This window comes from Telopea speciosissima, chromosome 1 (genome assembly GCF_018873765.1).
Source record: "Telopea speciosissima isolate NSW1024214 ecotype Mountain lineage chromosome 1, Tspe_v1, whole genome shotgun sequence".
NCBI lineage: Eukaryota > Viridiplantae > Streptophyta > Magnoliopsida > Proteales > Proteaceae > Telopea > Telopea speciosissima.
The window spans coordinates 7,896,414-7,910,370 of NC_057916.1; the positions used below are offsets into that span (position 1 = coordinate 7,896,414).

At 40.2% G+C, this 13,957-nt stretch overlaps 1 protein-coding gene across 1 annotated transcript in view; it reads left to right on the top strand.

Moving 5' to 3' along the window:
- The first annotated feature begins 3,149 nt into the window (after positions 1–3,149).
- Positions 3,150–13,957, top strand: part of LOC122670959 (cleft lip and palate transmembrane protein 1 homolog) — a 41,681-nt gene continuing 30,873 nt past the window's right edge. Inside the window, exons 1-4 of the mRNA XM_043868017.1 lie at positions 3,150–3,569; positions 6,076–6,222; positions 6,333–6,447; positions 6,551–6,645. Coding sequence (XP_043723952.1) covers positions 3,354–3,569; positions 6,076–6,222; positions 6,333–6,447; positions 6,551–6,645 — 573 coding nt within the window. The 5' untranslated portion in view covers positions 3,150–3,353. The remainder of the gene's footprint in view (positions 3,570–6,075; positions 6,223–6,332; positions 6,448–6,550; positions 6,646–13,957) is intronic.

Below are 13,957 nucleotides of genomic sequence, written 5' to 3' on the forward strand. Positions count from 1 at the left end.
AACAATCAATGGTCAAGTTGGATGGTTCTGATTGCATGAATCAAGATTAGACCTATAAAATTTTGCACCCGGAACTTCCTAGTCATGGTCATCGAAATCATCTATTTGATCTATCATCTCATTATTGATATATTGATATTGATTATAGGATGGATGGTTTTATTGCATGATCATGCATGTCTTTCATGGTTTAGAATAGGGCCGCAACAGGGTCGGGTTGGGCTAGGCTTTATAGAACCCTAGCCCATAAGTCCTCTTAGCTGGGCCCAGGCCCGATCCGACCCCCACTAAAGGCTTGAAAAATCCAACCCTAACCTGCCATCGAGGTCGGGCCTAGTTGATCCTAATTGGCCCTGATCATGGGGAGGGTGAAGGAACAAGAGTCATCCAAACATACACTCGAGAAATTAGCGCAATGACTCAAACTCCTAGGAAAAGTTTTCATATCAAAAGATTTTTCCGTAACCTCCTTAGCCTTGTTGCTTTTAATGGCACCAGTTAGAGAAGGCCACTCCTCCCCTCCCCTCCCCTCCTAGTCATGGATTTAGTGCACAGTATCAGATCAACTATCGGTCTTCTCAAAAATCGATAAGATGTTGATACGGATCAGATGGATCAGTTTGTATTGGACAATTTTGCCCCTAATTTTCTTAAAAAGTGTTTTTTTTTTGGTATAGTTTTACCCCTACTCTGTACTATTCCACCAACACGAGATCGCCCAGGTTTCAAGATCGATGGTTAGCAATATCGATACGGATCACCTGTATCCGATACCAATACCTTAAACCATGCTCCTAACTCCTCCCTAATAGAATAAGCTTGATGCGGAAGTTTAATCATGGATATCAATGGGCATACATGAACAAGAACAATGGAGGGTTAGTGGTATACTTGAATCCATAGTTAGATGTAGAGCAGCTCCCCTCTTGTTGTTTCCTCTTCACACCACCTCCATTGTTGCCCTTGTCTACTTTCTTTTCATCACACCCTTGGGTTCCTTATGTTCAACCCTTAATAAGTAAGAGTGAGTTATCTATATGAGTGAGGTAGGAACCAATCCAGTAATAAAAATGGGCTTCCTTTCTCATTAAAAGAATAATGTCCTAGATCCACATATAACATTGAATTTCATACCATTAGGGTGTGTTTAGTATAACCCAACATTACGCTAATTATCACTCACAAGTATTGGATCTAGCTCACACCACCTTTAGTCAACATCTCTAAATCGGTTTTAGAAACCAAATAGGAGGCTATGATAGTACACCTAAGAGGAAATCTTACACTCCCCCTGTCCCTCTAAGTTGAGGTATCGGCAATACGAAACGACTAATCCGATACCAATTATTAAATTAAATCACGGTGGATACGCCCCAGCATGTTTTTTCTCCCCATTTCAACCATGTTTTTTTACTAATGAGGAAACCCTTGAACCAGCCCAGGTTTATGGTTCATGTCCAAGGGAAAACTCCAGTTACACGAAATCTCCCCCCACCTCATATAACACTTCATTCATTGGGACTCGAACTTGGGATTCGTTACCAAAGCACATCATCCTAATCCAATTCAACCATGTAACATATGAAGAAACTCATATATAAAACCAATTCTTTACCAACCAATAAATCACAATTAACTTGTGCTCCCAACCAACCTAATGAGCTCACGCATCTTCTCCTTCACTCAAACCACAAGTTGAGAGTGTCACCTGGGACAAGCTTTGTATGTTCAAATTCATGACGAAATCAATATGCTACTAGCAAACTCTGACAGTGCAAAATTATGTAACATCTCAACAACTATGTTAAACCCAAGACAAATATACGTAATTATAGAGGTGAAGGATTTTCCATCCCTATTCGATATGAACTTCACTTCCTATGCATTTTTTGTGGGGAAAAACACAGAGTTATAGCAGAGGCAAAGAATTTTACATCCATGTTCTATATGAACTTCACTTTCTGTGCATTTTCAGTGGGAAAATCACATACAAAGTTTGGAATTGCTTTCCTAAAGATCAAACCAAACCTTCTGAAGAGATCATTGTCACCAAAGAACTCACTGGAACCTCCTCAAATCTAAAACTCTTTGGCTTTCATCAAAACCATGTGAGAACAATGGTAAATCCAATATCCTTCATTCCCTTGGAAGATTGTGATCTTATTGCATCTCTCTTATTCCCACAAAAGTCCCACCAAAATCACTCCTTAGCACATCTCCTCTTATCAAGAACACAACCTCCAATGGATTAGTAGCTTCTTTGAGAACCCTTCCACGGAACCTCAAATTGCCATGAACAGTAAGAACATGACACGTTCTTTTATTGCCCCTTGTATTATTCTCAAAAGGTTTCTCAGATAAGGGTATAAAAAGTTAAAAAATAAATTGAAAGTAACGTATTATTATATTGTTATTATGCATATTTTTCAAGTATACATGTAAAATGACACCATTACTGGCATTGGGAAAAATTGTATATCCTACGATAAGGGCAAAAAAAGAAAGTTACAAATTATATGACACCTTGAAGGGTGTCAATAAGAAAATCCCGAACATAATGATACCAAAGACAGCCTTAGTTTAGCAGCATGGCACGATTTGCACCTGGCAATAAGTGGTTATCGGCTTAAGGGCCCTAGACCCAAATTAGACCAGATGGTCATATAGACCTGGTCTAACCCGGCCGCACCATGAGACATTTGGGCTCAAGTCTACACCATCATTCTGGGCTCGAAGTTTGGCCCAATCTCATACATAGTCCATTATGTGACTGGCTTTGAGCCCGGCGTCCGTTGCAAAGTAGGAGCTTTAGATATTTTTTGACATCTGGTGACCTCACAATTCACAGTGACACATGGAGCCCCCCTTTAACTAAAAAGCAAAATATAGCTGTCAGATTAGGATCTATTAATGACACCAATATGACGGTTGAGTAGATCAGCTTGGAAATCCTTCTTTTTAACTAAAACGCAAACGATAGCTGTCAATTAAGAATATATTAACCGACATTGTAGGACTACAATCCCAATGATACCATGATACCAATCTGACGGTTGAATGGAAAGAGGCTCTGATAAACTGAGATCAGCTTTGAAATCCTTCTCGATTGCTTTCAGTGTCGATCCCCACATGCTCATGAATTTATCGATCATCGTCTCATCGATCGAGCGATGAATCAGTTTGAGAAGTGATTAGCTTCGGTGCTACTTTTTCTTGCTTTCTGTTCTTTGTTTTCTGAATCTGTCGATCGCTTAGCAATCGAATGATTTAGTTATTTTGGGTACTTTGGGCGTTCGGTGTTTTTCTTTTGAGTTCGTCGTTGGTGTTCTCTCTCTTTTTGAGGGAGCATAGTCATGGCTTCCCCATCATCGGTTGAAGTAGCAGGACAGCAGGTAGGACCAGCGCAAGGAGGACAGCAGCGGCGGCAACCAGCAGGATTTGGGCAATCGATAACAGGAATAATAAGGATTGCGGTGTTTTGGTATTTCATCACTAAGTTCTTCGCTCCGAAGCGACCTACTGAACCTTCGCTGCAGATTTCTAATCTTTTCAACAAGGGCGAGCCCCTGGTTTGTCTCTCAATTCGTTCTTATGGGTAGAGATTAGAGACTGGAAGGGAGAAATTTAGGCATACAACTTTGTGTACTTGTTTAATTAGCTATTGGTGTGTTTAATATGTCTGTAGGAAACTGGCTTCACATGTAACACAGAATAGTTAACAAAGCTGCCTAGAGAAGGAACAATCCCATGCCTCGATGTGTACTAAATTTGGTTTCACCGAGTTACTGATACAGACATAAGACATTTAAATCCTTGCATTAATGCTAATGAGAAAGTTCTGATCCGGGGGGGGGGGGGGGGAGGAGGGCTAATGAGAAGAAAGCCCTTTCTATTACTGTATAAGCACATATGTCACTTCTAGGAATGGAATTACCTTAAATTTGGATGGCTATTGAAGAATGTGAAATATTGTTAATCTCACGGAATGTCGATTATTTTTGGACTCTCCATCTAAATTTAATGTATCAAGAATCAGGTTATCACATAATATATGGCCCTTTCTTGCTTATTTGAGGATAGGCAACGAGGTTAACTGCACAATTATATTGTAGGACTTTGGTCCCTTAGTGTTCCTGCTAGGATGGTAAATCTTCTTCTGAATCATATGTCCCATTAATGGAGTGAGTCAGTGAACTAAGATTTTTTGTGCAAGAGAACTACTCTTGATCTCCTTAGGAATAACATTAATTTAAAGCTTAAGAATTAGTGCTTAGTACAACTAATTTGAACTTGGTATGAGTAGAAAATGAAAACATCAACATACAGAGAGAATTATGTAACACTAGAACACTTCTGAAATGCTCAATTTTGGTCTTTTGTAACTTGATCCTGTTGTTATACTGCTAACTTGACCCTGTTGTTGTTCTGCATCAACGTTGTTGTCAGAGTTCGATCAAAACAATACCATCTCTAGATGTTTTTGATAGTCCCAAAATTCCATATTTTGTTCTTTGATTGTCTGTATCGGTAATGCTAGAGCATGGGCACTGCATTAATCTGCATGGTTGACTGAAACACTACCTATCAATGCTGCACTGACAGGCCTGTAAATATATGCAGTTTTCACTTTTCAAAGGCACCTATCTCTTCTGTTTTATGACATGGATGGGGTTCAGAGTTGGAGGTTCAATCAAATTATAACCTGTTTAAGTTCCATCTTGCACTAGCAAGATGTTTAATGTGATTTTAGGTCTCCATTATTAAAACTTAAGATCATGCACAATTACTTGGTTTCAAGTCTGGTGGGAGCTGTACCACATATCAGCTCTCTGTGTTCTGCCCTTCCTTTAGAGGACAGGAAGGCAGTAGAGAAAAATGCAATTTTTTCGTACTAATTAATTGAATTTTCTAGTCTTTGGATCCTTGAAACATATACGGGCACTAGTATGAGGAAGTGACACAACTCTTTGTTTCCTGTAATATGGGATGTAGGTATAGCAACTAGTGGCTAATCTATTGTGCTGGCACCCTGATTTAGCTTTAATTATTGAAGTTCATCTCTCTATACTTCATGCCAAATTTAGTAAAGTTTATAATGCTTACAAAGTTCTAACATTTATTCTGCAAAAAATCACCATTTGCATATATATATATTTGGCAAGCAAATAAGGCCTGGTTTGACGTTCTGATAAAATATTGTACTGCAGAGCAGAGGTGTTCCCAGAATGTTCCGGGAACTTGTCCTTAGTATGCTTTATAGTTGTAGGAAAATAGCCAATAGTACAATGCAAAATTGAAAAGTTGTACTTTTTTTTTTATGCACAATGATTCATTATTGTATAAATAGAGCAAGACAATCTTAAGGTCCATACCGCAAGAACACGGATAGAACCATCAAAAAAGAATGCAAAAACAGAAAAACAATGGCAAAAACATGTAGAAGGGAGATGGAAAACAAGAGGAGGGGGAAGTGGGTGGGGGCTTTAAGCGTCCGTCGGAGGGTAATGCCAATTCTGCTTTTAGCTAGAATCTTCAATCTCTATATATTTATAGAGAGAGAGTGTGATGCCAACTCCATCCTGCTAAGCGAATTTCCATCCGAATTGATTCTAACTGCAACTGGATAGGGGATTGGCGTTTGAAGGTTCTAGTTTTAAAAGTAACCAGTTTATCTATTTTGTTTTGCCTTGCATATTTATCAATGCGTATTACTTTTTTGGTAACAGAAGAAAACTATAGTGATTAAGGGTTCTAGTTTTAGATGTAACCATTTTAGCTATTTGTTTGCCGTTGCATATATTTCAATGTGAATAATTGGTTAAGGGAAGAAAAATATTAAACACAGCACAAGATACCAGTTTTGGAATATTTTTGTCTTAGTATGTTGAGGCATTCAGGTATCATTTTCAGCCTGAGGACTAAGAATATTTAAAATTGAATAATGCAGTTCTGGTTTCAATGTACCCAGTATCCTCCAATTGCATTGCATTACATGTATTATTCTGTCTATTCTGATGTTTTCTTAGTCTGTTTCTGAACATAAGTTCTTTAGTTGACTACACCTTCTGTGGCCAGGATATGTGGCTGTACCTTTCGGAGCACGAAAAGTTTAATGACTTCAGTAATGAGGGTGCCCTTATTTGGCATGAGGCAAGCATTCCATATGCAAGCTGGGGACCTGATGGTACAAGGTCTCATTTTTTGAAATATGTTCCATCAGAGGTATTGCGAAGGGGATGCTGTAACACTTAAATTGACATTAGTTATTTGTTTTCCTTCGTCTTCTGATTATTTATTTTACTTACATAATGAATTTCATGTTCTTAATCCAGGCTTTGAAGCACAATGGTAGTTTGTATGCTCATGTTTTCTTTGCACGGTCTGGTTTTCCTCCAGACCCGAGTGATCCTGAATATCAGCCATTTGCGGCCTTTGGAAGGACACATTGTAAGTAACTATATGGTCTTTAGTGTGTTTGGATTAGCTTTCAAAACCTCAATGCCTCAGAATTTGGTATTATATACGATTTCTTTTTTGGCACTGATTTCAGCTGTTGTGACGTACTTACCCAAGTCAAAAGTTGATAAGAGAAAGAGCTTGTTGGGGAATTCCGAAGGCTCTGAAGAGGGTGAAAAAGAATCTGAGGTTTGTTGTTTTGTTGATCATCCTCATGTACTTATTTTCCCCATTGTTTGATGGCTTTACCTAAATGTGAAGTCTTAGCATTCTATTGCATGTGGATAGTAAACTTTCTCATGGAAACTCTTGGTAGATGATCTTTCCATATATCTGTGCATGTTAGTCAGAGGGAAGAACAATATTAGGTTTAAACATGTTTTTTTTATGGGTTGTTTCTTCCAATTCTGTTGAATTTTATAAGGGCATTCATTTTCTCTTTATAATCCTTGCTGGTGGATTTACAATGCAGTCAAGGTCTATTCAGTGTTTGGTCCACAAACCCAGTTCAACATTGCTAGATTTTCACCCTATCCACTCTTTTCACGTTCCCTTCTATTATCATGAAAGGTGTTATACTAGTGGAAAGTAATCGATGCAGACAATGATAGAGAGGATCTGATAATGGTGGGTTGCAACTGAGAACATTTATTCCCCACAGCTGAGGAGGTAATGTCGTCATAATATCCAGTATGAAATTCAATTGAGTTGTCTCAAACTGCAATATCTATGCGATCTACTTTGTTGTTTCTCTGGACTTTGAAGAGAGGACAAGTTGTTCAGTTGATGGACATGCACCATCTGCTTGCACAAATTTGATTTGCTATCCTGGTAGTTGCTTTTGGTATTGTTTGGTATATGATGGTTTCAGCAAATATCAGATTGGCTTATTGCCGGTATCATTTATAGATGGGGTGTTTTGAGGACATTACACATGAAGGAACAATTTGGGGAGACTGTTGCATTCTAGGAAAGGACATTTTCAATGATCAAACACTTACCTGACACCTGCTCATTTTGGGTATCATTTGAGATAGAATGGGCTTCCTCTGTCTAAAGAGGAAATCGACTATCATTTGGGCAGAGGTAATTCACTTAAAGCTCTGAGGTATCCATGGCATGGAGAGTCAAACTTCCGGCATGATTTCTTTACATATTCAAGATATTTGTGAGGAAGGATGCATATGTTGTAGATTGCTGAGATGATTGCCAGGTCAATGTAATACACCTTAATAATTATTTGTGGTTTAAATGTGTTGAGAGTTGGGAGATATCTGACTTGTGTCTCTTAGACACCAGCCACCTTTATTTATAATAAAAGATAGAAGGTACAAGTACATTAATGCCCCTAGGGCAACACACTATAAACTCTAATGACACAAATACCCTTATGCCCATATTACAACACTCCCCCTTAAGTTGGTGCATGAATATCAAACATGCCCAACTTGCACAAAATCGGATGAAAAACCTTACTACTAAGACCTTTAGGAAAACATTTGCTAACTAATCACCAATCTTCACAAAAGGTATATAGATAAGTACTTGCTCCCATTTCTCTTTGATGAAATGCCTGTCTATCTCTACATGCTTCTTCCGATCATGTTGGACTGGGTTATGGGCATGCTGATGGCAGATTTACTGTCACAGTACAACATCATCGAAATTGGAACACAAACACCCAAATACCGGAGAAGACTTTGAAGCCAAAGTAACGCACAAATCCCAAGTGCCATGGCCCTAAATTCAGCTTCAATACTTGATCTTGCAACTACTGCCTGTTTCTTGCTTCGCCATGTAACAAGGTTACCACCAACTAAATTGCAGTACCCTGAAGTGGAGCGTCGATCATTTGGTGATCCAGTCCAATCAGCATTTGTTAATGCCTCCACACGCATGTGACTATGAGGCAAAAATAAGATACCTGTTGAGATAAGGCTACGTTACCCACTAGGGGTAACCTAGTCCTAGTTGGCTTTCCTTTCTTATTTTAGTTTGATTAGTTTTAATTGTTTTTTCCCTGTTTTTCTCCCCTAGTTTGATTAGTTTTAATTGTTTTTTCCTTGTTTTTCTCCCCTATACGATTCCTATTTGGGATTCCTAGTTATAGTGGGGATTCCTAGTAGGAATAGGATTGGGGGGGATTCCTATCTTTGCTATAATTTGTTTTTATTATAAATAAGAGGCCGGGATGATCGATCAGATCATCTAAGCATTAATTCCAAGGCTGTTTACATGGTATCAAAGCCTAATCTGATCTAGGAACAGCTACTCTCGATTTCTGGTTCTCTCCTCTCTATTATTTCTCAGTTTTTTCTTTTTTTCTTCCTCTCCACCACTCTTGGCCTCTTTCTCTCCATCAGGGCAGCAACTATGAGGTGATAGAATGCAAATTTAGTTGCTGCCCTCAATGTCACCTCATTGAAGATCAAAGAACAGAGGTGTGACCTATTTCTGCCGGCAGGTTTTTTCCATCCTTGGAGATCGAACTATTTTTCAACTGGAGTTTGATTTCTGCACTTATGGAATTTGGTTCCTGCTATTATTGGTTTGCATCAGTCCTTGTTTGAAGACTGCAGCATTGGTTTAGATCCAATTCTGCATTTTTTTCTGCATCTTTTTCTTGCAATCAGGGTTTTTGCAATCAGATTTTATTCCTAAATTTGGCAAAAATTTAGGGCTTTTTATTGGCTTATTAGAAAGAGCTAATTTTTGGCAGATATCTTCCCTGCTATTAGAGGGAAACTCGACATCAGTTTCAGCTCATTCTGCAGGCTGAAAATTCTGCAATTTCAAAACCCATTATTCACACTTGAATCAAGTTTTTGAAGATCTGATTTTTACTACTGCTTGGCTGAATCATGGGTGACTCAGAGATGACTACTGCTACTTCTGGAGGAGATCAAACAAGGTCTGATTTTCTCCCTTATGCTGCTGCCATCAAGCTTGGTGGTACAAACTACTTAATTTGGGCCAGATCATTATCCCTAACAGTGGTTGGAAGGGGACTCACTGGCCATCTTACTGGCACCGCCAAACAACCTATTGAAGAAGGGGCTGCTCGTACTAAATGGGCTGCCAATGATGCAATGGTAATGTCCTTTATTCTAAACTCTATGACCACTGACCTCTCTAGTCAGTATCTTCTCCTTGACACTGCTACACAAATATGGACAGCTGTCAAGGGCACTTATGGTCGTTCAGGTAGTGGTGCTCAGGTTTATGAAATTAGGAAGACACTCCAAAACACTACTCGGAAGGAGATGTCTGTCACCAAATACTATGCTACCCTCAAGTGTTTATGGCAACAATTGGATCACTATGCTTGGTTTCGACCTACTCTCGCTATTGATATTCGCCTACCACACCTATGTAGACCAATTCCGTGTCTATGATTTCTGGTGGCCTCAATGATGACTATGACCCTATTCGGGTGCAAGTCTTTGGACGGGTTCCTTTCCCTACTCTAGAGGAGACCTTTTCTTATGTTCACAGTGAAGAGACACGCAGGGCTGCCATGATGATTACTCCAAAGTTGAGAGATCAACCTTCCAGACTGCTGGTGCCACTCCTGTTGCTTCTGTTGACAGTGTTGCTACTTCTACTACTACTACCAAAGAGCCTGTTAAGTGTGAGCATTGTCACAAACCATATCACACTAAGGCTCAGTGTTGGAAATTACATGGGAAGCCAGCTGATTTTGAGGCTAAACGTGGTCGTGCTAAGTCTAAAAATAAAGCCAATCACACTGAAAGCGTAGCTCCAACTCCCACTGCTGACATCGGGTTCTCCCAGGAAGAACTCCAGGCTCTACGTCGTATGCTGAACACATCTGCTGCCAATTCAGGTTTCTTCTTTGCCCGTACAGATATTTCCTTTGCTGGTCATTGTGCATCAGTAGCATCCACTCCATGGATCATAGACTCTGGTGCTACTGATCTCATGACAGGTTCTTCCAGTCTTTTTAATACATATTCTCCTGCTTCTGGTAAGGATAAAGTTAAAATCTGATGGGTCCCTCTCCTCCATCTCAGGGAAAGGATCCATTGGTTGTTCTCCTTCTCTTACACGGTCATCTGTGTTGCATATTCCCAAATTTACAACTAACCTTCTTTCCATTAGCAGTATCACTAAATCCCTGAATTGTAAAGTGACTTTTTTTCCCACTCACTGTGCCTTTCAGGAAGTGGACTTGGGGAAGACGATTGGATCGGGTAAAGTGCATGGTGGATTGTACCTACTTGATGGCGATCCTAAACATACTCAGATTTTACCTTCGGCATCTTTCTCCTCTGACTTGCATAAATGGCACTCTAGACTAGGCCATCCCCCCTTAGGTACTTTATCCAATTTATTTCCTGCATTAGTTAAAGATTGTAATAAGGAAGACTTTTTTGTGAGCCTTGTGTCTTGGCTAAACAGACACGGTCAACTTACCCTATTTCTAATAAAAGATCATCTTCCTTATTCCATATTGTTTATACTGATGTGTAGGGGCCTAGTAGGAAAGCTTCCCTGACTGGCCATCGGTGGTATGTCACTTTTATTGATTGCTATTCTAGGTTCACTTGGGTATACCTTATGCACACAAAAAGTGAAGTTTTTTTATGTTTTCAGCACTTTCATCAAATGATTAAGACCCAATTTAATGCCACTCTTCAAATTTTAAGGAGTGACAATGGGAAAGAGTATATGGAAGGTCAGTTCCAAAAATACCTTGCTGCACATGGAATCCTCCATCAGACTAGCTGTGTTGATACTCCAGCCCAAAATGGTGTGGCTGAGAGAAAAAACCGCCACCTCTTGGAGGTGGCTAGGGCTTTTATGTTTGCTCGCAATGTCCCTTCCCTTTATTGGGGGGATCTTGTCCTTACTTGACCTATTTAATTAATAGGTTGCCCAGTCGGGTTCTTCTTTCGCAAGCCCCTATGGAGCTATTACTTGGCTCTTTTTCCTTTATAGTCCCACCTAAAGTTTTTGACTGCGTTTGTTATGCCAGGGATACAAGGTCCCCTGGTAAACTTGACCCACGTAGCCTCCGCTGCATTTTCTTGGGATACTCTGCTACCCAAAAAGGGTACAAATGTTACTACCCTCCATCCCGCAGGACTTTTGTCAGCATGGATGTTGTCTTTCATGAAAATGTTTCATTTTATGTGTCCCCACCTCTTCAGGGGGAGAGTGTTAGTGAAGATGTGCTGACTATCGACTCTCCACCTCCACTTCAGTCTGTTTACCATGAGTCCGAACCAGTTTGGTCTGCCCCTAGTACTCCCCCTGAGTCAGGGGGAGAGGTTCCTATATAGGGGAGACCATTTCTATTCGGGGGAGCAAGCTACCCGGTCGGACTCTGTCGAGAGGACTATTAGTGAATTTCAGAGGAGGATTGATGCCAGTAATATGAAGACCTATGCAAGGAAACATAAGCAGGTCCAATCAACTGTTACTCCAGTACCCATCCAATTGCCGAACCCGGATCCAGAACCTGCCTCTCCACCTGGTAATGTTCCTGATTTACCTATTGCTCTTCGCAAAGGTGTCAGATTTGCACTCAGCATCCGATATCTCATGTTGTTTCTTATGATTCCCTTTCCCCATCCTTTCGTGCCTTTGTTTCCTCTCTTTTTTCTGTTCGTATTCCTAACAATTGGCAGGAAGCTTTATCAAACGGAAAGTGGAAGACAGCTATGATGGAAGAAATGGAAGCCCTGAAAAAAAATAACACATGGGAGCTTGTGGTTCTTCCACCTGGGAAGAAAATTGTTGAATGCAAATGGGTGTTTGTGGTGAAACAGAAGGTGGATGGCACTGTGGATAGGTATAAGGCACGACTCGTGGCCAAAGGGTTCACTCAGACATACGGCATTGATTATCGGGAAACTTTGCACTGTTGCCAAGTTAAATCTTGTTCGTGTGTTATTATCTTGTGCGATCAACCTTGAATGGGATTTAGCAGCTAGATGTAAAAAATGCCTTCCTAAATGGAACACTGGATGATGAGCTGTATATGGACATTCCACCAGGATTCTCTTGTGACAGAAATCAAGGAAAAGTATGTAAATTGAAGCGTGCACTTTATGGGCTGAAGCAGTCACCTCGAGCATGGTTTGGGCGGTTCCACAAGGCCATGATTTCTGTAGGCTATAAGCAGAGTAATGCTGATCACACACTCTTTATAAAGAGGGTTGGTGAAAAACTCACTGTTCTTATAGTCTACGTTGATGATATAGTGGTTACTGGCAATGATGGTGATGAGATCAGACGGTTGAAGACCTTCCTTGGACAAGAATTTGAGATTAAGGATCTAGGGAAACTACGATACTTTCTTGGGATTGAAGTAGCCAGATCTTCTAAAGGCATTTTTTCTCTCCCAGAGGAAGTATGTCCTAGATTTATTGGTTGAGACCGGGTTGCTTGGCTGTCATCCTTTAGATACTCTTATGGACCCTACTGTTCGACTTAAGGAGAAAGAGGGTGAGCCTGTTGATAAAGGCCGGTACCAAAGACTTGTAGGGAAGCTGATTTATCTTTAACACACTTGTCCTGACATTGCTGTCGCCGTGAGTACTGTGAGCCAGTTTATGCATGATCCCTACTCTTCACATATGGAGGCGAATCTTCGTATCTTGCACTCTTTGAAGTCAGCTCCTGGAAAAGGAATTCTTTTGTCTACGCATGGTCATCTACGGATTGAAGCATACACTGATGCTGATTGGGCTGGTTCTGCAGATCGCAAGTTTATTTCTGGGTATTGCTCCTTTGTAGGTGGAAATCTTGTCACGTGGCGTAGTAAGAAGCAAAATGTTGTTGGTTGTTCTAGTGCCGAAGCTGAGTTTCGAGCTATGGCACAGGGTATTTGTGAGTTACTCTGGCTTAAAGGGCTGCTACAAGATCTTGGTGTTCCTATTCGTCTTCCTATGATGTTGTACTGTGACAATAAGGCTGCAATCAACATCGCACACAACCCAGTACAGCATGATCGTACCAAGCATGTTGAGGTGGATAGGCATTTCATCAAAGAGAAGTTAGAAGAAGGGTTGATTTGCATTCCCTTTGTGACGTCTACTGATCAACTTGCAGATATCTTCACTAAGGGATTGTCTGGGAAGCTGTTTCATCCCAATATAGTCAAGTTGGGCATGATCGACATCTTTGCTCCAACTTGAGGGGGAGTGTTGAGATAAGGCTACGCTACGTTACCCACTAGGGGTAACCTAGTCCTAGTTGGCTTTCCTTTCTTATTTTAGTTTGATTAGTTTTTAATTGTTTTTTCCCTGTTTTTCTCCCCTATACGATTCCTATTTGGGATTCCTAGTTATAGTGGGAATTCCTAGTAGGAATAGGATTGGGGGGGATTCCTATCTTTGCTGTAATTTGTTTTTATTATAAATAAGAGGCTGGGATGATCGATAAGATCATCTAAGCATTAATTCCAAGGCTGTTTACAATACCCTTTCCAGGAGTTGATTTCAAGTATCGTAAAATATGATATACAACCTCC